The sequence below is a fragment of the Patagioenas fasciata genome, chromosome 1 (assembly GCF_037038585.1).
Source record: "Patagioenas fasciata isolate bPatFas1 chromosome 1, bPatFas1.hap1, whole genome shotgun sequence".
NCBI lineage: Eukaryota > Metazoa > Chordata > Aves > Columbiformes > Columbidae > Patagioenas > Patagioenas fasciata.
The window spans coordinates 65713948-65737210 of record NC_092520.1 but is presented as its reverse complement, the minus strand read 5'-3'; the positions used below and the strand labels follow the sequence as shown (position 1 = coordinate 65737210).

The following is a 23263-nucleotide window of genomic DNA, read 5'->3' as shown; positions in this document are numbered from 1 at the left end:
TTTACAGTTGAAATCCCTTGGTTATATTGAGGTAAACAACCACAGGGCTGCTGTGTTACCAGGCACTTGGAGTCAATAACAACATGAGGAAGAATGCAGCGTCTGCAGTTGCATGAAGTTCTGAGAGAACGCAAAAGCTAGAACAAATACTACTGGTGGAAATTACATATTCAAGTCTCTTCATATCACTGTGGCAAAACTGTAGCACACTTTGTGGCTAAGAAAGAAGAACTTGCTGTGAAGATGCTGACATTTGTGATCACAGAGAAACACAGTCAAATTCTTTCACCAATCAGCCTTTTTCTTGTCGCTTCCCCCAATAACCATTCCTTCCTCTCTTCTTCCACAGGCCTATAACAATGGTCTTTTTTTGTGTCAGCAAAGCTGATAATGTGTGTGGCTCTGAGTAGGTAAAGGTTCTTTGCTGTCACATCTGCCACTGCCAGCTGCAGTCCTATATGTTGGCATTTCAGTAGTGATGGAAGACTTCAAGTGCTCTGGAAAGAGAACATAAAAACCGTGTGTCTACTTAAAACTGCTTTTTATTCTAGTCTAGCACAGAGAGATAGGATGGAAAAAAAAAAAAAAACAAAACAAAACATTAATTTTGTGATTAATATGCTGGTCTGGAGAGATGGAGTCCGAAATCCTTGCTTTGCCGCAAGCTTCCTTTGTGAATTTAATTTCCATTTCTCTGTCTCTGTTTCCTCACTCGTCTGCTGGGGATAATGGCACTTCTCCTCCTGATGCCAAGTACATTAGCAGTAGAATGTTTAACTCCGCGATGGGTTTGTAAACAGAAATAAGTAGGCAGATTACCACATTTTTAAAAAACTGCAGAGGAAGAAAATGCTCATAGGCTTTCATTTTACTGGACTGGAAGGAAAGACCTTTATTTTCTTTGGAGTTTGCAGTGTGTGTTTGTGAATCCTATTAAATTAGTTGCCTAAGTGTTCTGGACTGAATTTTACAAGTTAATTAGAATGCCAGCACACTCAAATACTATGTAATGGAGAATTAATAACAATGAAGAATTGTTATTTCTGTTGTACAGCAAGACACAACAAAAATTTAAATCAGACCCCAAAGCCAAGGCACAAACTTGCTGCAAAGCGCACAGAGCCTGGGGAGGCACTCTGAGAAACTGAATTCCTGGCTTTTCTTGGTACGGCGTTTCCGAAAGCTGCTTGTACTTAACGTTTGGCAGACGTGCATGTTTGGTGGAGGCTCTCCCGCTCTCTGTGAATGCCTTTGCTACTTGGTGATTATATTGCTAGCTGATGAGGCTCTAGGGATGTCATCTTTAAAAGCATTGGAAAACTGCGCGTGGTGCAATTCACTTGCCATTAAATCTATTAATGTGCTTTCTAAGGGAAGGACCGTAACGGCTGTGCTCGTTGGCAGGCCCTGATGGTTAATTATTTCCAGAGTTTACTGTTTCGGAGTTTGCTGCGCTGGCAGTCACACGTCTGCCCAGCCACCTCCTCCCATTCCAGGCAGTGCTGGTCAGAGGTGCTGCTCTTCGGCCGGGCTCAGCAGCCAGGGGCAGCTGCCTCGTACAGCTTCCCAGGAGGACGGGCAATGGGAGACACCCCAAAAATCCTTGCAGACAAACTGAGGTAATTAAAGACATTCACGAAGCTGCCCTCAAGTAATAGCAGACTGCCCAAAGTTGGTTAGAAAGAAACCCAAAAGGGTACCATGACCTTCAACTGGCACAGAATGAGTGCTTACTCAGATGAAGTAAGGAAGCTCTGCTGGCAGACTCATTAAAATTAGTGTGTGGTGGGTTTTTTTGGGGGGTCGGTGTGTCTGTTTCATCTTTTAACAGACACGCAGACTGTTTGATGTTGGCATGTAGCTCTGGAGGTCATCTTGTCCAGCCTCCCTGCTCAAGCAGGGCCACCTTCAGCCAGTTGTCCAGGACTATGTCCAGGCAGCTTTTGAATATCTCAAAGGATGGAGTCTCCACAACCTCCTTGTGGAACCTGTTCCAGTGCTTGGTCACCCCCACAGTGAAAAAGTGTTTCCTGATGTTCAGAGGGAACCTTCTGTGTTTCAGTTTGTGCTCTTTTCCTAGAGAATGCTGAGAAGAGCCTGGCTTCCTCCTCTTTGTACCCTCCCTTTTCAGGTATTTAGATCCCCCTAAGCCTTTTCTCCTCCAGGCTGAGCAGTCCCAGCTCTCTCAGCCTGTCCTCATAGCAGAGATGCTCCAGTCCCTTAGTCCTCTTAGTGGCCACTCATTGGACTCTTTCCAGTTTGGCCACAAGTCCTGTACTGGAGAGCCCAGAACTGGACCCAGCCCTCAAGGTGTGACCTCACCAGTGCTGAGTAGAGGGAGAAGGATCATCTGCCCCTCTTCTGACATATCATCCTTTCCCTTTTCCAGCCATATATTTTATTTCCCTCTTTGTACAGAAATGTATTCCCTGTGACATTTTGCTATGTTTGGATTCCTAAACTTGGCAAGCAAAACCAAACTGTGCCAAGGAGCAAACAAACTAACCAAAAGCCAATGGTCTGATGTCTCTGTGTTTTTAGTTGTAGTTCTGTCCAGAACCATACTTGCGGCATATCTGTCAAATATGTTTTGTGAATTATATTCCTGAGAGTTTACATTCTTTTCCTAGTCCTGATGCATACTGAAGTAGATGCACTCTATGACCATGTAGTTTGAATTACTCTCTGATGTGTATTCACTTGTACCTGCCTATGCTGGTTTTCACTGTCTTAACGTATTCCCTGAATGTATTATCTTCTTGGAGCCATACAGAGACCTCCTTAATCCTGAAAGTCAAATATTTGCATTTTTCATTTCACCATGGCACTTCCTTCTTCTGATATTAAGAATGGCCATGGGTGGTGATACAGATTTCTTAATGCTCCTTCCATTCATTCATAAGTCTCTAAAACTTGTGTGGTTTGGAATGAGATTGCTTCTCTCCAAGTAAAGCAGGGCCTCTGCCTTCAGGTTTGGCAGCTCTGGTGTTCAAAGTTACTTTTTTGTATTTACTTTCTGAAAAAGGTTGCTGAACCTGCGTGAGGTGCCGGCCTTTACCCGCAATTCCTTATTAATACCATTACATTTCTAAATACGTTGATTAAAATTTGAATCCTACTCCAGCAAATGCTCACCTGGACATGTTTGGCACCTCAGGGTGAGGCGATGGCTCTCTTGCTAGAAACAATACCATATTACGCAACCACATGTGAGGAATAGTAAAAATGCTTGCAATTGTTTTGACAGCAATTTTCTGTTCTGGAAAGACAAAAAAAAAAAACCAAAAAAAAGAAAACCCAGCAAAAGACGCCCTCCAGAATCTATTTGTGACTCTGCAGGGCTCGCTGACCGTCACAGCTCCCCCAGCCATGCGCGTTTCCTGGCAAACGGTGCAAATACCCTGATTCCATGGACTTGTCGCTGGTTTAACATCCCCCGGCCCGTTGCGGGGTCACTGGGATGGGCGGTGGGACCCGGCCCACCAACACCTGCCGGGGACTCTCCTTCTTTTACGGGTGATGATGAGGAGGAGGCCGAGCGGCGCCCCTACGCAGACGGCACAGCTGGTCGAGCGCTGCCGGCGGGTCGGGGGTGGCGCTGCCCGGGGCGGGGCCTGCGGCGGGCGGTGGCGCGGGCGGAGCGTGCCCCCTGGCGGCGGCGGCGGGCAGGTGCGGCCGCCCCAGCGCCATTACCGCCGCCCGGCGTGGCTCCTCCCGGCGGCGGGAGCGGCGGGCGCTCGGCGGGAGCGGCTCGGCGAGAGCGGCGCGGCGGTGCAGCACGGCCGCCGGCGGGATGCTGGGGGTGGCGGGGATGACCTGCAACAGGTAGGAAGAGGCGCGGGGGCTGCCCGCTCCGTCCCGCCTCCCGCGGCGGACGACTGCTGAGGGCGGCGCTTTGTCTCGGCGCGGCCGGGACGCTGTCACCGTTTGCTTCCCGTTTGCTTGAACCCCCCCTCCCGGTGCCACGGGAAGGGCGCTTCCCCCTGCTCCGCCCGACGCCGGTTGGGAGGCGGGCGGCGACGGGACCGCGCCGTGCGGAGCGGAGGGCGGCGGGACGGCGTTCCCGAGCACCGGCGGGGGCGAGAGGGTCTGAGTTGGTTTCTCGGGTGGATACTGGCATAGGGGACGGGGTCCCGCCGAAGGGCTGGGGGTTGCAGTCGTGCACGTGTGCCGCCTCCTCGCCCCGTGAAGTTTCCGCGTCACGGGGGAACTTTCCCCGTCCCTCCGGCAGCACCGGGCACGGGAGGGATCCCTTCTCCCTTGTGCCCTCACTTAGTGGGGTGGTCTGTGCGTCCTGGCTGCAGCAAACTGGAAATAATACACAAAACTCAAGTATAACACATGTTGAATGGAGAGTGTGCACGGTTTAATGCTCTGTGCGTTGAAACACATCCTTTCCTGAGGGAGGTTATTGTTTTAAAAGTGTGGCGCTAAATAACCTCGGGTCTTTACGTGATGAGGTTTGTGTAGTTTTATGCATATCCCACAATTACTGAGTAGTTGTATGGTAGGGAGAGGTTAATGGGGATGGGTTACAGAAAGCAAAGGCTGTTCTGCTTATGGCCTGGTGTTTCAAAGCCTCATCCATTGTAGCTGTTTCTTGGGAAGAAACATCCCGAATTAAAGCACTTGGCAAGTGTTGCTCTAATGCGTTGAAACCTGAGGTTCAGGGAAGGGGAAAGAGTGATTGTGTAGCTGCAGGTTCAGGATGGCTGCTGGCGCACAGACTTTAGCCTGGCTAAAGACCGCCTTATCTTTCCCTGCCCAATTTCTACCGTGAATTCCTCCAGCTCTGCACCACACCTTTGGAGAAAAGCTGTGGCAGCAGCAAAGTCAAGCCCGGTTGGAGCTACCAGTGGCACCCTGTGCTGGTGTGCGGCAAGGTGGGCTGCTGGGCCAGCTCTGCTCCTGGGGTCAATGCCCACGGACGAGGGAGGGGACACGGCAGGATCTGGCCAGCCTTGACCAGCTTTAGCTCTAGCTGCTGAGAAAAAGAAAGGTAACATGATTCAGATGTTCATGTGTGTTAAAGTAACTGTTTTATTGTAGTTGTCCCAAAAGCCGCTTGCTTTCTTGGTGGGTGATGGGTGCTTCCAGGCCAGGCTCCCTTCCTGCATTCCCGAAAGTGGCTGAGTTTGCAGTATTTGTGCTGTGAGTGTCAGTCTCTTGTGACTGTGAGGATCTGCGTGTTGTTCAGCCCTGCACAGGTGCTTCGGCTCCAGTGTGGAGTCTGCCTCTCTGGGTAAATACAGCAATTGCATATTTGGCATCTGTTCTGCTGAAGTCGTCAGGGAGCGGGCCAGCTGCCCTGCTGGTACATGCTTCCCAGGCTACACCCCTGGCAGGGCGAGAAATTTTGGGACAAAGTCAGGCTAGAGCTGACGCTTGCACAAACTTGCTGAGACGAAGTAGCAGAGCACTCTGGTGGGAGCCCACCTCTCTCAAAGCTGTCTGGGGGGAGCTTCTTCAGTGCAAAACACAGGCGGTGCGTCCCACAGCAGGCAAGGGGGTGGCCGGCATCCAGGGAAGCGGCAGCGGCAGAGCGCCCATCCCCGGATACGGGCAGCAGCTCCAGCATCCTTCCTGGGCAGCGGGGACAAGCTGGGCTGCCTCCTGGCCAAGCAAATCCTCCCACAGCTGAGAGAGTCAACGTGGCCTCCCATCACTGCTGACGGGCTTTGAATATGAGCTGCTCACCCAGCAAGGGCTGGACGTGGGACCCTTTGCCTAAACTGGCCGGTTCCCCCTGTAGCTCTCCTCTCCCCATTCTTTGGGTGAATTGGCGTATCGAGGACAAGGCGCCGCGGTTAAGGAGGTGAAGGTGAGGTGCTGATTTTTGCACAAGAGTGGCTGTGGGGAGCGGAGGGAGATGCCAGCTGGTGCAGGGAGCACTGGTCACCTGGCAGGGTGGCACGATGTGGAGGGGCTGTGGGGTCAGTGCCTTTGGGGTAGCTGGTGGCAGGTCTTCTGGGCAAGGGGATTTTCTTTAGGTGATTCCAGCCCATTAAGGACAAAATAAAACAAAAGGTCAAGGTTTGTGTAGAATACATTTCCATTTGGTAAAACACAAGGGTAGGAGATTAAAAACTGATGCATTTTTTCTTGTTTTGACTCTTCAGAGACAAAAATACTAAAAATGCAAATATTTAATTCAAAACCACTTTTCAACAAAAATAAGGTCATCTCAAAAGCTTTCCCAGGCTGAAACTCTGAAGGGATTTTGGATCTTGAGTTTTTGCTGTGATTTAGAGAGTTAAAGTAATCTGAGTTTGGGAGAAGAAAAGAGAAAAAGGAAAGAATGACTTGAGGTCTCTCTCCAGATTTAGTACAAGAAAGAGGAGCAGACATCTGGTCAGCAGGTACACACAAAGGGCTCATTATTGTCCTTTGAAAAACTCTTCTTTTTACCTTTTTTTTTTTTTACCTCTTCACTTTATGAAGTATTTTTGAACTCCATTTGCTGCCACAGCTTTTGTTTTGCACTGAAAGGAACCGGCAGGCTGGCACAGTAACCTGAATGCCTGTTAGTCAGAGCATGGCCATCGCACTTGGCATCAGGCTAGGAAATCAGATTCTGTCCTGGAGAAGAAGGTTTTGGGCAGGGAGAGTTGTGTCGTTCTCCCTGTAGCTGGGGTGATGCTGGGTAGCAGTTTGGGTTTCAACATTTAAGAGTTGGGGTTTTTTTAGGGGGTGCAGAGGGGATTGCAGGCTGGGTTTTGTGGGTGGCTTTTCCAGCTGCTTGTGCTGAGCTCATCTTGATGTGTTATAGTTCAAATAACTCTTTTTATGCAGTTCAGAGAAAAACATGAGCTTGCAGTTCAGAACCAGTAGTATCTTGAGCTTTTGTAGTTTCCTAGCTCAAACTAAGGTTTTCTTTGTAGCAATAAATACAGGCCAGCATGCAGTAAAATACCAAACAAAACAAACTGGTTTTTATTCAAAGCATTTGAAAAACTAGCATAGACTCACAGTATTTACAACTCTTGGTCCACTGTAGACGGTGAAGCTCAAAACTGGGCACTTGGTGTTACTGGCTTTGATAGGGAACTCCATAAATAAGAAGGTAAACATGATGCTACAGTTAAATCTCAGTTGTAACTCACAGGTCGTTTTCTTAGAACTGACTCCATGCAATTGCTGCAGGGGAACCATCAATAGCCTGAAATATACAGGGGATGTTTTGTATAGTTAACAAATTCTTTTTCAAGTTGCAATAAAATATTTATTATTGAAGCACTTAAGGCAGCCTTTTCAGCTTCTGCAATTGTGGCTTTGTACTAAGTGTGTTAGGTTAGACATCCTGATTCATCTGTGTTTTGTTCTCCTCCAAAGTCTGATGTAAAGGTTTTCACGCCATAGCATAATGCAATCTCTTATTACTTTTCAATACAGGGAGGCTTTAACTCTTAGCTGTGCTAAAAGCAGCTTGATAGCTGGCAGGGAAATTACTTGCGTCAGGTCTTTCCATGATGGCAAGTGAAAAATCAAATCGACAGTCAAATTCTGATGGCTAAAGCCTTCCCTTGTATGAGCTACCCATAGCATGAATCTAGCAGCCGTGTGTGTGGTCTCCTGTCCTTGTCGTTTTAGGGATGTGTCGCAGTGCATGTCACCCTGGCAGCTTGTGCAGGAATGCTGGTGTTGGGACAGAAAGGGCAAAGGGATGGGGGAAGGTCCTGATTCAATCTGACAATTAGAGAAAACACAGCAGAGGACTGTGCCCTGGGGTTAATACTTTTCTTCAAATTAGGACACTCCTTTGCAATTACTTCAGTATTTCCCTTCCTGCAGTGTCTAAGTCTTCATGAAAGTGCTTACTTATGTTTTTCAAGCAGATAGAAGGGGAAAAAAAAGTGCTCAAGGTACTGTAATTTCCTTGGCTGGATTTGTGTACCCTAACAACCTTTTATGCAAAACAGTTTGAATTTATCTCGGTGCCTGGAGATTGTCAGTGAGGTCCAAGAGGCAGAAGCTGATGGTTTGCCCAGTGACAAACTATTCACAGGCCAAGTGGACCTCTTGTCTGCAGTCTGAAACCACATTACTGCGCAAAAATGACGTAGTTTGGAGTATCCTTGGATGCATGAAAAATAGCGTAACAAGAAGGCCAGCACCCAGGATGAGGTTTTGTGCTCTGTTTTTCATACGAATTGCTTTTCCTTATATTTTAAATAAGAAGTCCTTGAATTCCAGCTCTGATCATGCTTTTTTCCCTATCACTTTTTAACTAATTAAAAAAAACCACCAGCGACTTCTACAGAATTTGATAAGAAGGCGAGTCCTAAGTCAATGCATTTAGGGTTGTTTCATTCACTGCTTGCATTAAATAGTTTGAAGAACTCGGAACACACTAGTGGATGGGCTTTTAATTGAGTAAAACCTAAACTGGTGGGAACAGTAGAGTTAAAACCTGTCGAGGGTTAAGATTGCGGGGTGACAATCAAACCCTGGCAGATGTATTGTTAACCTCCTCTCCCCCCCCCACTTCCCCCTTTTTGCCCCTCCCTCTCCCCCCTTCCCACTCAGGACAGGCGATCGGGAGGGAAAGAAGGACAGAGAGAGAAGAGTTGGAAAAGTTAAAGATGTTTTACTAATGCTACTAATAAGAATAGAGAAAATAATACAAAATATACAAAACCAATCTTGTAAGTCTCAGCAACTGCAGAGCCAGCACCCAAAGTCCTGGATTAGACTCTGTAGCCAACCGGAGCTGGATTCAGTCTCTCACTAGGCCTCAGTTCGCAGGGACGACCAGCAAGGTCCTCTCCTAATGTCAGCCATGAGGAGAAAAGGGAAAAAAAAGGCAAAAGGGACGAGATCCTCGTGATCTCCCACTTTTATATGAAGTATTCACGTGAATGGCATGTTATACACCGTTGGTCAGTCTCTCGATCACCAGTTTCTCGTTGCCCCTCTCGCGAGATGTCCATCCGTGCTTATCAATAAGTTTGCATTCCATTGCTAGGTTTAACCAAAACATGTGTCTGGTTCTCCAGGAAAATGCAGCTAATATGAAGGCTTTAGCTGACAGGCAAAAATTCACTAAAAGAGAAACTTGTTTTTTAACAAAACCAGGACATTCCACCCCTTATAATATGACATTCACTGAATACTTAAACCTTATCAATACAATCTATCAATACAATCTAATTAATCATTACTAATATATATATATATATATATGTACATATATACACAGGAGTAATTAATCAGTGGACCATCCTTTGAAAAGTTCATTAAGTTCTTTTTGTCACAACAGTCTCCCAGGGCAGGAAAAATCGTACAAGTGCATCTCATGACCACTGTTTGTGGGTTAAGGACACCAACTTTGAAGAAGGTGTCAGGTGCCACTCGAAGAAGCTAGCTCTAGTTTCATCACCATTGTCTTGATCTGAAAGACACTTATTAAACATTGTTAGTGCGACAATTCACATCATACAGTTCAGCATTGCATATTTTCACCTAAAATCAAATCCCCTTGAGGTACACACCGAACTTCTCCATCCTTAAGCATCACCCACCAGGTGCTGCCAGGTCCCTGGGCAAAAACAATCCCACGAATAGGTTTGCCTTTGCCTGAGGCAGGAGCAACACAGACTGCCTTTCCTAAGATATTTTTCATGTGTACTACAGGGACTTTATCTCCTTCTACAGTCCGTAGAATTTCTGATTGGGCAGGCCCGGCTCGATTGGTTGATCCCCTAGTGTTGACCAACCAAGTGGCTTTTGCTAAATGTGAATCCCAGTTTTTAAAGGTTCCACCACCAAGTGCCTTTAGTGTAGTTTTTAACAAACCATTGTACCTTTCAATTTTCCCAGAGGCTGGTGCATGATATGGAATATGATATACCCACTCAATACCATGTTCTTTGGCCCAATTGTCTATAATACTGTTTTTGAAATGAGTACCATTGTCTGATTCAATTCTTTCTGGCGTACCGTGCCGCCAGAGGACTTGCTTCTCAAGGCCCAAGATAGTATTTCGGGCTGTAGCATGAGGTACGGCATATGTTTCCAACCATCCAGTGGTTGCTTCCACCATTGTAAGTACATAGCGCTTACCTTGACGTGTTTGTGGAAGTGTAATATAATCAATCTGCCAAGCTTCTCCATACTTATACTTTAACCATCGCCCCCCATACCATACAGGTTTTAACCGTTTTGCTTGTTTGATTTCGGCGCAAGTTTCACATTCATGAATAACCTGTGAAATAGTGTCCATAGTTAAATCCACCCCTCGATCACGAGCCCATTTGTATGTTGCATCTCTACCTTGATGCCCTGAAGCATCATGGGCCCACCGAGCTAGGAAAAGTTCACCTTTATGTTGCCAGTCCAAGTCCACCTCAGCTACTTTAATCTTAGCAGCTTGATCTGCTTGTTGGTTGTTTAGATGTTCCTCGGTGGCTCGACTTTTAGGCACATGAGCATCTACATGACGAACTTTCACAGGCAGGCTCTCTAGCCGAGCAGCAATGTCTTGCCACAGTGTGGCAGCCCAAATGGGTTTACCTCTGCGTTGCCAGTTGCTTTTCTTCCATTGCTGTAGCCACCCCCACAAGGCATTTGCTACCATCCATGAGTCAGTATAGAGATAAAGTATTGGCCACTTCTCTCGTTCAGCAATGTCCAAAGCCAGCTGGATGGCTTTCACTTCTGCAAACTGACTGGATTCACCTTGTCCTTCAGTGGCTTCTGTAACTTGTCGTGTGGGACTCCACACAGCAGCTTTCCACCTTCGATGTTTTCCTACAAGACGACAGGATCCATCTGTGAACAGTGCATACTGCTTATCAGTCTCTGAAAGCGTATTATATGGTGGTGCTTCTTCAGCACGTTTTACTTCCTCCTCATCTGGAGACATCCCAAAGTCTTTGCTTTCTGGCCAGTCTGTAATCACTTCTAATATCCCTGGACGGTTGGGACTTCCAATTCGAGCTCGTTGCGTGATCAGTGCAATCCATTTACTCCATGTAACTTCGGTTGCATGATGTGGAGAGGGAACCGTCCCTTTGAACATCCAGCTCAGCACCGGCAGTCGAGGTGCCAGGAGGAGCTGTGCTTCAGTGCCGATCACTTCTGAAGCAGCTCGAACTCCTTCATATGCTGCTAGTATCTCCTTTTCAGTTGGAGTATAGTTGGCCTCAGATCCTTTGTATCCTCGACTCCAAAAACCTAAGGGTCGACCTCGGGTTTCTCCTGGTGCTTTCTGCCAGAGGCTCCAGGTAAGTCCATTATCTCCGGCTGCGGTGTAGAGCACATTTTTAACATCTAGTCCAGTTCGGACTGGTCCAAGGGCCACCGCATGAGTTATCTCACGCTTAATTTGTTCAAAGGCTTGTCGTTGTTCAGGGCCCCACTCGAATTGGTTCTTTTTACGAGTCACTCGATAGAGAGGGCTCACAATGTGGCTGTAGTCAGGAATATGCATTCTCCAAAAACCTACAACGCCTAAGAAAGTCTGTGCCTCCTTTTTATTAGCAGGTGGAGACATTGCTGCAATTTTGTTGATCACATCCATTGGGATCTGACGACGACCATCTTGCCATTTTATTCCTAAAAACTGGATCTCTCGTGCAGGTCCCTTGACCTTGCTCCGTTTTATGGCAAAACCAGCATCCAAAAGAATATGAATTATTCTCTCACCTTTCTCGAAGACTTCTTTCGCTGTGTCGCCCCATACGATGATGTCATCAATATATTGCAAGTGTTCTGGAGCTTCACCTTGCTCCAGCGTGGTCTGGATCAGTCCATGGCAGATGGTAGGACTGTGTTTCCACCCCTGGGGCAAGCGATTCCATGTGTACTGGATGCCCCTCCAGGTGAAAGCAAACTGCGGCCTGCACTCTGCTGCTACAGGAATAGAGAAAAATGCATTAGCAATGTCAATTGTAGCATACCACTTGGCTGCCTTTGACTCCAGTTCAAATTGCAGTTCTAGCATGTCAGGCACAGCAGCACTCAGTGGTGGTGTAACTTCATTCAGGCCACGATAGTCTACAGTTAGTCTCCACTCATCACTAGACTTACGCACTGGCCAGATTGGGCTGTAAAAACGTGAGCGAGTCTTACTGATCACACCCTGGCTTTCCAATTGACGGATCAGCTTCTGGATAGGAATCAAAGAGTCTCGATTGGTGCGATATTGCCGGCGATGCACCGTCATGGTAGCAACTGGCACCTGCTGATCGTCAACCCTCAGCAGTCCTACAACAGAAGGGTCATCTGAAAGACCAGGCAAATCAGACAGCTGTTCAATTTTCTCAGTGTCCACAGCTGCTATACCAAATGCCCACCTATACCCTTTTGGGTCCTTAAAATACCCTCTCCTGAGGTAGTCTATACCAAGGATGCACGGAGCATCTGGACCAGTCACAATGGGATGCTTTTGCCAGTTTTTTCCAGTTAGGCTCATTTCAGCCTCTACAACAGTCAGCTCCTGGGATCCCCCAGTCACTCCAACAATATTGGTGGATTGCGTTCCTTTATAGTTAGAAGGAATTATTGTGCACTGAGCACCAGTGTCCACTAAAGCTTTGTACTCCTGGGGTTGTGTTGTACCAGGCCATAATATTTGTACAGTCCAATAAACTCTGTTATCCCTTTCCTCCACCTGGTTGGAGGCAGGGCACCTCTAATTCCTGTTTTGCACAGTCTCTGGGTGTGAATTAGAGGTTCCTTCAAGAGCATCAGAATCTCTTCTGCTCCTTTTGTAAACTGGAGCAGCCACCTTCCTAGGAGTTTTTCCTTTTATCTCACGTACTCATTCTTGAAGTTCTGAGGTAGGCCTTCCATGCCACTTATTCATGTTTTCTCCCTGCTCATGTAGGAAGAACCACAGTGAACCTCTTTTTGTGGGCTGTCTCTGCCCTCTCTCTCGAGATTGGAAACGCCTTCTCCTAACAGCTGAAACATAGGTTTGTGCAGGTCGTGAACGGTACGAGTCTTCTCTGAGCTCTTTGATTTCTTGCAACAGCTTTTCAAACCAGTCATCAGATTTTTCACACAGTTTCTCCACAGCGGATACACAAGCCCGTAGAGAACCAGCAAGGCTGTCCTCAAAGTACCGGAGCTGCTCAATCACTTCATTAATTTCTTGTACACCTCTAGCTGACCAGACCATTCCTGCCAATGACTTAGCATATGCAGGTGGTGCACTTTGTACAAATCTGCGCCACATAGATTTTGTACAATTGATTCTATCTGGGTCTGTCCCCTCTTGGCTGTTTGGTCCTAGATAGATGATCTCTCGCACCGCTAATTCTCTCAGGAACTGGATACCTCTCTCCATAGTATTCCATTTCCCTAACTTGGATATACAATCTTCCTTGTAGGGAAATCTGACTTTCATAGCTGCCAGGAGTCGGGTCCAGAGAGTAGCGGCATTAGACTCTCTTGAAATTGCCCTATCAATGGTGGAATCTTTTGACAGAGATCCCAGCTGCCTGGCTTCACCACCTTCTAATTCAGTTGTTTCTGCCCCATTGTCCCAGCATCGCAGCAGCCAGGTTAAAATATTCTCGCCTTCACGACGACTAAAGTCTTTTCGCAGATCTCTCAGCTCACCTGGAGAAAAGGACCGAGTGGTGGTCACTTCATCTCCACCCTGTCCTGATGATGATGCCTCTTGGGTTGATGTTGGCCCTGTGCCATCACCTGCTGCACGGGTAGTCTTTCTAGTGACTTTCTTACAACCAGCAACTGATGCTGATATGGGTTCACCATCATTTGATTCATTTTCAGAGTCTGAATGACTGTCACAGTGATTGCTGTGGTTACAGCAGCAACAGTGCCCAGTGTGTGAAGACGGGGGGGCTGCCTTGTTAGCCTTTGAGGCTGGAGAAGTAACGTTATCTGCAGCGACCTTGGCAGAGGAGCTCTGCGTAGGAGCTGTAGCTTCAGCCTGTGAAGCCGCGGTTTGGGGGGCAGTGGCTGCAGCAGCAGCTTTGGCTGTTTTGCCTTTTCTCGAGCGGCTCGGAGTGCTTTTTGCTAAAGCTTCCGAAGGCGCACCGCAAATCTCAGGACTAAAAAGAGACGTAAACCTCCTATTGAACCTCATTTCTCTTAGCAGTAACACAAACTGACACACATTCAGCAAACCAAATAACACCATCACAGTTCTATCAAAGCTCCAAGGATATTCAAAGTTCTCTAACACATTTGCAAACTGTCCCAGCGAAATCACAAAAGTATTGTTAGTCAGCCTTTCTAAAGATTCGCTTGACCAATTAGCAAATATAGAGCCATTCTGCTCTTTAATCTCTCCTGGAGGTTTTTCAAGGTAAAGCAGAAGCGAGTAGAAATTCATTAGCGGCTGCAGTATAATGAAATAAACCAGTGCCATACCACACAAAATCATCATGACCGCTGTCCAGTTTCTTGTTGTTATATAATGAATACTTCGATTCAGAAAGAAACACCAACACAGATATGGGATCAGCGAGCACAATGTAGAAAATAACTGATACAACTTTTGCCATAACATCTTTAAATCAATGTAATTCACTTTGCCTTAATACCACTAAATAATATCCCAAGCAAACAGACGCGCGAGTATCACAACTCTATGAGTTGGCACCGTGCCAAGAAAATTGAACGGTACGTCAGAGCAGTAGAAAAGCCAAAAATCTCCAAATTTACCCCTTTCTCTCGCCCCACGTTGGGCGCCAATTATCTGTCGAGGGTTAAGATTGCGGGGTGACAATCAAACCCTGGCAGATGTATTGTTAACCTCCTCTCCCCCCCCCACTTCCCCCTTTTTGCCCCTCCCTCTCCCCCCTTCCCACTCAGGACAGGCGATCGGGAGGGAAAGAAGGACAGAGAGAGAAGAGTTGGAAAAGTTAAAGATGTTTTACTAATGCTACTAATAAGAATAGAGAAAATAATACAAAATATACAAAACCAATCTTGTAAGTCTCAGCAACTGCAGAGCCAGCACCCAAAGTCCTGGATTAGACTCTGCAGCCAACCGGAGCTGGATTCAGTCTCTCACTAGGCCTCAGTTCGCAGGGACGACCAGCAAGGTCCTCTCCTAATGTCAGCCATGAGGAGAAAAGGGAAAAAAAAGGCAAAAGGGACGAGATCCTCGTGATCTCCCACTTTTATATGAAGTATTCACGTGAATGGCATGTTATACACCGTTGGTCAGTCTCTCGATCACCAGTTTCTCGTTGCCCCTCTCGCGAGATGTCCATCCGTGCTTATCAATAAGTTTGCATTCCATCGCTAGGTTTAACCAAAACATGTGTTGGGTTCTCCAGGAAAATGCAGCTAATATGAAGGCTTTAGCTGACAGGCAAAAATTCACTAAAAGAGAAACTTGTTTTTTAACAAAACCAGGACAAAACCATGGGATTTTTTGCTTACATGTGATGGGGAGTTGGTGTGGATAATCTGGGAAACCAGGACAATGTAATGATTTTATGTATGTTTCCTGAGTGGCCTGAGCAGCCTGGGGAAGCTGCCGTGCTCAAAATTATAAGGGTTTTCTGTATTAATATATTGTTTTAGTGTAGTTGGGGGCACTGGGAAAGACCACAGCAAAGCATTGCAGTAACACCAGCAAATATTTGGGAGGCAACAACATGGCAGAGTGGCTCCTGTCCAGACCCCGCGCTGATGTGCAACAGCTGTGGGATTGATGTGGGGAGAGGAAAACAACACAGAGGAATAGTTTCGAATCTGCCCTGGAAGGGGGAAAGGACCCCTTGATGCTTTGTAAGGACTCTGTGGGGTGGCTGGGCCATCCCTGCTGACTCTGGGTGCTGCCTGAGAGGGGCAAGGGACTGGCTGTCAGCCCTTCGCCTTCTGGAGCCGCAGCATCTCCACCTCTGATTTGGGAATGAAAAATACAGCTTGGCAGGCAGGACGGCACAGGCTGCCAGCTGGTGCTGCTAGGGGAAGGCAGCGCCTGCAGATTCAGGGCTGAATCAGCACAGCAGCCTCCGCTCGCAAAACCCTTTGGTTTTGGTAAATTCTCTGTCGTGAGGAAACGTTTACAAGTCGGCACATATTTTGGTCTGTAGCTTTGCAGATAAACACCTTGCGCTTCTGAACTGCACTGGTAGCAGGCCAGACTTGCATTTTGTGGCAGAGAGGCCAACATTTGTTTCGGTTTAAGTCATTTATTTTTTGCCAGGGTCTGCTGGTCAGTGGACTGAGATTCACTTGGCAGTGATCATCTCCCAGATCCAGCTCTGGCCAGTCTCATGAAGTGGGGCAGACCATTCCTGGGCCATGCCAGGGCAGCTGCTCTTCCTCTTGGTGGTGATTACAGAGACATTTTAATGAAGCATGCAGTCGTGCTGCAGCTGACCATGGTGACTCGCAAGCTCCTGTCCTCCAGCATCTATTGTGCTGGCACCAGGGAACTGACCCAGCTGAAAACCCATGGCAAAAGATATTGGTAGATATATAGATTTAAAGCCGAGTTAGTCTCAATCTGGATCAATTCCTTGATCTTGTGAGTGGTGGTGATATCAGGGGAGGGGAAGGGACATGGGAAAGGTGGAAATACCCTTTTCAGCAGAAGCATGGAGTTGTGCCTGGGTTCCTAGCTGTGGCCTCAGAGAACAGTGTTAAAGGCGGTGTCCCATGAGGAGGTGCTGGAGATCTAAAGGAGTGAGCAGTGTTTGATGGTCTGGATTGGGGCTGGCGCTTGCTGTGGTGTCAGGAAGGGGCACATCTGTGCTGTGTTGCACTGAAAGAGGCATTGCCTGTCTGCAGGTTGTGCATGGAAGAGGAATTTCAAAGCACACTTGCGTGCGTTCTTTATCCTGCTTGTCATCTGCTCCTGCAGCCTTGCCTGAATGGAAACCTCCGCGGCAGTGGTTTTTTCATGGCTGTCGCAGAACCAGTTTGCAGAAATTCACCTCAGAGCATTTGGAGGAAGGAGACCCCATGTCCCATCCCTGTGACACATAGGTTAGTTAGAAAGGGCATGGAGAGCAGCAACACATCGATGCTTGTTTTAATCATTGACACGACAGGACTCCATGATGTGAAGGTGCCCAGGGGCTTTCTTCACCCACTGCTTTCAGGTCCCAGAGGAATTGGACGCCCACTTGTACTGTTGAGGGGAAAAAAATGGAACAAGAGTTGTGCCCGTGAGGTCTTACGAGCTGAATCCCACCATATAGAGACACAACTGTGGGACAGCCATGGCACAGGTGCCTGCTGGTGTGTTTATCTCAAGCGCTGTGCTGGGGGATGAGGTTCCGTCATTTTGTACTGGAGGACAGGGTTTCCTTCCAGCTGCTGTGGGAAAGGGGGCTTGATGGGAGCTGTCAGTGAGCTTCACCGGGACTGAAAGAAGGTCAGGAACGTCTCAAGTGCAACATTTCGGTAGTACTTTTAAATATCCTGGAAAACAAAAACTTTTTTTTCATCTCGTAAATATATGAAGTTGTAAGAGAGAGGCAATCTTCTGATAATATGAGAAAGGAATGGAAGTAGATCATTTTAAAGCTGCTGAGAAAAAGCTGACTTCGGAAATCTTTGTTCCTTCATTCACATTTTTTTCTTTTTGTTAGCCAGCCTCAGGAAATGAGAACATTCTTTTGGCTTTCTGTGCCTGAGTCACATCTTTTATATATATCTCTGTCTATATATAAAAATTATGTTAAAACATCTGGAGATGTTTGTTTCAGAGAGGTACTTGTTTTGTATTAGGGTTTCTGAGCTTTAAGTGTTTGTACACAGTTGGATGTTTCCAGAGTTTCCCATACTTCTCCGGTTACAAGAATATGTGTATTGCTGACAGAAAGGCCTAGGGAAATATGCTGATAACCTAAAGAATATACAAACAAGTAAAAGTAAGACCTTTAAAGAAAGTAAGAATTTGCTTTTTCTTTCAAAAATTAAACTATCAAAGCGGTTGTTTAATGTGAGTTACATCCAAATATGTAGCTGTTTAATGTTTGACAAGTATATTTTAAAAAAAAAAAAGGTGTGAGGAGGAAAATCAGAAAGTCCCAGTAGATCTTTTCTTGTTCTTTAAAAAAAAAAAAAAAAAAAAAAAAAAAGGAAAAGGAAGTAATTAAAAGCTCGTTAAGCTCGTTACACCCATTTCAGGCAGCTGACACTCTCTGGGCTCTGGCAGTGCTCGGAGTGCACCTCAGGGTCTCGTTGCCTCCCTCTGTCCTCCCACCGGGGTCACACGGGGATCGTGAGACTTCATTTTAAAAGGGGAAAAAAAACCCCCTCTATTTAGTTTAACCGAAGGCCAAATATGTAAATTTGGTGGGGAGGTGGTGGGATTTAGGAGCACAAATTGAATTTCTACTCTTGGTTATTTAATGTAGCTACACCAAAAATAATGGGAGACCAGGGACGGCGAGTGCTGGCAGTGTCCCACTGGGACATGAGGGGAATGTCCCCACAAGGGGATCCATCCGCTGTGGCCATGCAGCCTCCAGGTGTTCGTGGCAGCTTCTCCTGCAGCTCCCACTGAAATGCCCTGGAGTCTATGGCTCGGATAAGAAACCTCTCACTGATCAAATATTTTGATTGCACCCTGGCCTTCCTGTTAGTTTCTTTGATCTCTCTCATCAGTGGATTACAGTGGACTTGAAAAAGTCAAGCTTGTTGAAATAGTTGTATAAATATGGTCCTCAGGGTAGGTGTTGTTTAGAAAGGTACTTATCTCCCGGAAAAAAATCTACCTCTTTTTGGCCCTTCAACATGCTCGTTTGCCATCATGCGTCAAAGAAGTGTGACTTCTATAATTACATCAAAGAATAGCAGCTTATTGTTAATTGTTTGAAATAATCTAAAGACCGTTGGGCTTATTCTTTTGGCTGATTTCCTGCTCATTCGAACACTGAAGAATGTTTCAGGTTCACATTTTAAAGTGTATGAAAGAAACCCATACAGCCAAGAAAGTCTCTTGGGGAAACTGATGGGCTCATAGCCCTGGGATGAATCCCACTCTGTTGAAATCTCCAGCAGTTACAATTTCTCTCTTTTTTTTCAAAGTGAAAAGGCTCTCCTTCTCCCCATGTCTCCTGTGAAATGGCATTGCTCAGCCCCGCTGGATGCCATGCTGGGAGCTGGGTGTCTTCAAGTGGTGGCACAAAGCCGCTGGTCACCAGGCTGGATTTAGCTTTGGAGCATGGCCTGGGTGGCAAGGGAATGAGTTGTACCACAGCTTTGCACTCAAATGAAGCAACGGAAGAGGGATAAAACATTGCTGGTGCCTATGTACAAGTGTAAGCCCAGAGGTCAGAATATCCAATCTTTGTTGCAGACTTGAAGCTGCATTTTCTTTTTCACAGAATCACAGAATGGTTGAGGTTGGAAGGGACCTCTGGAGATCATCTAGTCCAACCCACCTGCTAAAGCAGGTTCACCTAGAGCAGGTTGCACAGGAATGTGTCCAGGTGGGTTTTGAATGTCTCCAGAGAAGGAGACTCCACAACCCCCCTGAGCAGCCTGTTCCAGTGCTCTGGCACCCTCCGAGTAAAAAAGTTTCTCTTCATATTCAGATGGAACATGTCTGTGCTCATTGCCCCTCTTCCTATCGTTGCCACCACTGAAAAGAGTTTGGTCCCATCCTCTTGACACCCATCCTTGAGATATTTGTAAGCATTGACAAGGTCCTCTCTCAGCCTTCTCTTCTCCAGGCTGAACAGACCCAGCTCTCTCAACCTTTCTCCATAAGAAAGATGCTCTTGGCCCCTAATCATCTTTGTAGCTCTCTGCTGGAATACATTTCATTGCATGCAGGATGGTAACAATGGCTCTGGCTTCTTCAGGACCCTGTGGAGAGGGTCTGCGGGTTTTCAGTGGTGGGGGGTGTTTAAAGTGCCCAGGTCAGTTCAGATCCCAGCACTGTTCTCAAGGATGCTCCTTGGTGTAGGCTTACATCTGAGGTAAACCCCACCCAGCAGACGCTACTCTTTGGACCCATCCATTCCCCCATGTGCATTACATCTCCTGCTGGACCAGGGCTTTGTTTTGAAAATTACAGAGAAAATTAAGTGCTATTTTAAGTGTCATGTATTAGAGATGCTGCTTCATTTTGACGCAAGTGAAGCTCTTTGTGCTTGTGATTGCTTAGCGAGAAATAATTTGGATTTCTTGTGTCGAGTTCCATCTGAGTCACAAAAGTGAAAATCAATATTTTTATCATTAGCATGCAGAGATTGGCAACCAGTACAGTTAAGAGGATCATTGACATCAACCTTGGGAAAATTACTAGAACATGATGAAATGGCAGAGGATCTAGGAGCAGTAATATTGTGTTATTGCTCATGTTTCATGAGAAAGCTTTCTGCTCACCTTGTGCTGTTTATTCATTTGTGAACCTGTATTTAAGGGAAACATTAAAGGATTTTAATGCTGTTGCATGATATTGATATCTTTTCAGAGCAGTTTCAGCATGGACAGATTCCCAAGGCAGGCAGAATTACAAAATGAGCATTTTGTGTCATTTGAGGTAAAATTGGTTCAGTCATTTTTACCTGATGGATTTTGATAACGTGTGGCTGAGTAGCTGTGTAGTGGTTCGACTGACATATTGTTTTTTCTTTTAAGTGCAAAAAGGCACAGTTTAAAATGTGCAGTGGTGTTACTTCCATGCATGTATCAAAGTAAGCACTGGAGTCTGCAGAGGGAAGTGCTGGGGAAGATGCCGGGTTGCGAGTCACTGTGTGCACAGCAGAGCCAACACAGCCATTGCAGCGATCACTTGCATGAGTTGTGTGGTGGCAACGTGGCGCTGAGGTCTTCTGGTGGGAAAAGGGCTGCACCCTGCCAGAGGAGGAACCATGCCACTGAAAGCTGTCTCCAGGTATCCCACTCATGTAGGCATGAAGGCCATTGATGGTACTAATGTTAAGCAGAGGATTTTTCTTTGCCTTGTTGAGTAATGCTCCTTGTTTGGTTTGCATTACAGGTATTTACCAGCTCTCCCTGCTACAGTGAGGGGAGACTATAATGAAAAACTGCTGAGTCCAGATTTTCCAACACATCATGAATCCCTTTTCATGAAATTATGTGAAGAATGAGCAGGGCCTTAGTTCCAGATCAAAAGTTTTTTCATCCACCTTAGAAAAACTAAGTTATCCACTGTGTGTTCATGGCTTAAATAATACTATCTTGTAGCTGGTCTTGGGGATGCAAGAGAGAGGCAGGGTCTACCTGAAATAGTTAGAAGAAAGATCTTAGTTCATCACAATAAAAATATATTGTTCTGCATTCTATGGAAATATCTGAAGTTCATTTAAAGTTAGTGTTGATCTGAAGTTCAATAAGCCAAAAAAAAGAAAGTGTGCCATCAATTACTAATATTTCGTATTGTAGTACTCAATGTTTTGTTAATGCTTGAGTGGAAATGTTGCAAGGATGTTAGCAGAATTGCATTTACTGAAAACTTTGTTTCACTTGCTTTTTTCCTTATGATATTAGTAGAAGTCAGGAAAGACAAGCAGCTCATATTTGTCTCAAATATTCTTTTCTTAAAGTGAACGTTAAAAATGTACAGAAGGGACATACTTGTTCTTTGGAAATTCATAAACAGCAAAATGTATCTGAGTAAAAATAATTGGATAAGTTTATTTAGTCCGAAGACAATATAGTCCAAATCACACAGAGCACTTGAGTTAAATTCCTGAGTTCACTCAGGTCAAGTTACGAGTTTAAATTTTTCTTGGAGCCAAGAGCTTAAGTGCATGGAGCTGGCACCCACATGTCCCCAGTAACAGCGCCTGGGTTCACCCTCCTTGTCTGTGGCTCACGCAAGGCTTAAACTGCATCTATGCTGCTGTATTCTCTTTATAGGCTTTCTTAAGTGATAAAATCATAGAATCATTTAAGTTGGGAAAGACCTTTAAGATGACTGAGTCCAATCGTACTAGTACTGCCAAATCCCATTAAACCATGTCCTTAAGAACCTCGTCTACATGTCTTTTAAACACCTCCAGGGATTGTGACTCAACCACTTCCCTGGGCAGCCTGTTCCAGTGCTTGAAATACCTATGTTACAGCACATGAAGCATTTAAAGCAACTAAGCAGGTGAAAGAGTGGCAAGAGAAAATGTAGATTTTTTTTTTTTTTTTTCTATAGTGATTCTGCCATAAATCATTCCTTAACTTTGTTCATTGTGTACAAGCAGGTGTTGCAATAGGATGTTGTCTCCAAAATATTAGTAGCAATTGCCTGGTGAGGTATATAAACAAACGCAGGATGCTTCTACTGAAGTCTTTGCTCTGAAGCAAGAAATGCAGCAACAAGAATTGCTGGCATTTTAAAACCTCAGTAGATGATGGTACGGGGTCAAAAGCAATTTGGCAAGGAGTGCTTCGGTTCTGTCTGTTGCCTTCACAAAATGTCATTGCTGGCATTTGTCTCCTTGGATGCTGGGAAGCTGCAGCTGCCCCTTGGCAGGATGATGCTGCCAGTACCAGAGGAGAGGCCGATGGGGTGGCAGGGCACAGCTGGGGGAGGTGTGTGAAAGGGCTGCTTGGTGAGCAACAGAAGTGACAGCTGTGGTCTCCAGACCTTCCCTCCAGGCTTATCCTAATGGGCTTCATGCAATGAAATGCTAAGTTTGCTCCATGTAAGGAAGGAAGGAGTTGAGAGAAGCAGTGGCAGTCTCTGGGGACATCCAAACATAAGGCAGTGGTCAGCAGCCAGTGCGGTGACATGGGTGTGGGTACCCTCCTGGCAACCTCGCCAGGTGGGGATGTTACCTCTCTTTTATTCTCTCAACACCAGAATTCTCTTTCTCATGTACCTTATCATCTTTTATTACCATATTGTGGCATGCTAGGATATTTATTTTTCTAATAGCTCAGGCGTATCCTGTTGCTTTGCTTCTGTAAATATGCATTTTCTGTGCTAACAAACCTGTGGTTTTACAGAGGACATCTTCAATGCTTCATCAGCCCAAGCTGCAGCAGTGTCTCTCTCTTCCTCTTCAGCATGCAGGCATGAAGCCAGGTTGTGTAGATATAGATGTGACACTTCGGGACATGGCCTAGTGGTGGACTTGGCAGTGTTAGGTCAATGGTTGAACTTGATCCTGAAGGTCTTTTCCAACCTACGTGATTCTATGATTATGTGAACCGATTGCCCTAATCCCTTATATACAGGGATGGGAAGAGAGGAAACTGCAGCTGAACTCAGGACCTACTTGCTTATTCATTAGTTCTGAAGAGCCAAACTGAGGTCATTTCTGGCTGCCTGGCCAATGTGCTACTGCTTGCTGCTCTTGAGCTCTCTCTGCAAAGTCACTGCCTGCATCACCCTTCTGGCTGTATC

The 23263-nt window shown here is 46.1% G+C and overlaps 1 protein-coding gene and 1 long non-coding RNA gene across 2 annotated transcripts in view; one reads left to right on the top strand and one right to left on the bottom strand.

Annotated features, from left to right (window-relative positions):
- Positions 1 to 3256, bottom strand: LOC139827818 (uncharacterized). The gene is made up of 2 exons (XR_011738829.1): positions 3136 to 3256; positions 1 to 497 (listed from the first exon to the last, which is right to left on the bottom strand). It is a non-coding gene; the product is annotated as an uncharacterized lncRNA (long non-coding RNA).
- Positions 3257 to 3676: 420 nt separating this feature from the next.
- LIMS1 (LIM zinc finger domain containing 1) overlaps positions 3677 to 23263 on the top strand; it is an 88369-nt gene continuing 68782 nt past the window's right edge. The window contains exon 1 of the mRNA XM_065829561.2: positions 3677 to 3825. Coding sequence (XP_065685633.1) covers positions 3794 to 3825 — 32 coding nt within the window. The 5' untranslated portion in view covers positions 3677 to 3793. The remainder of the gene's footprint in view (positions 3826 to 23263) is intronic.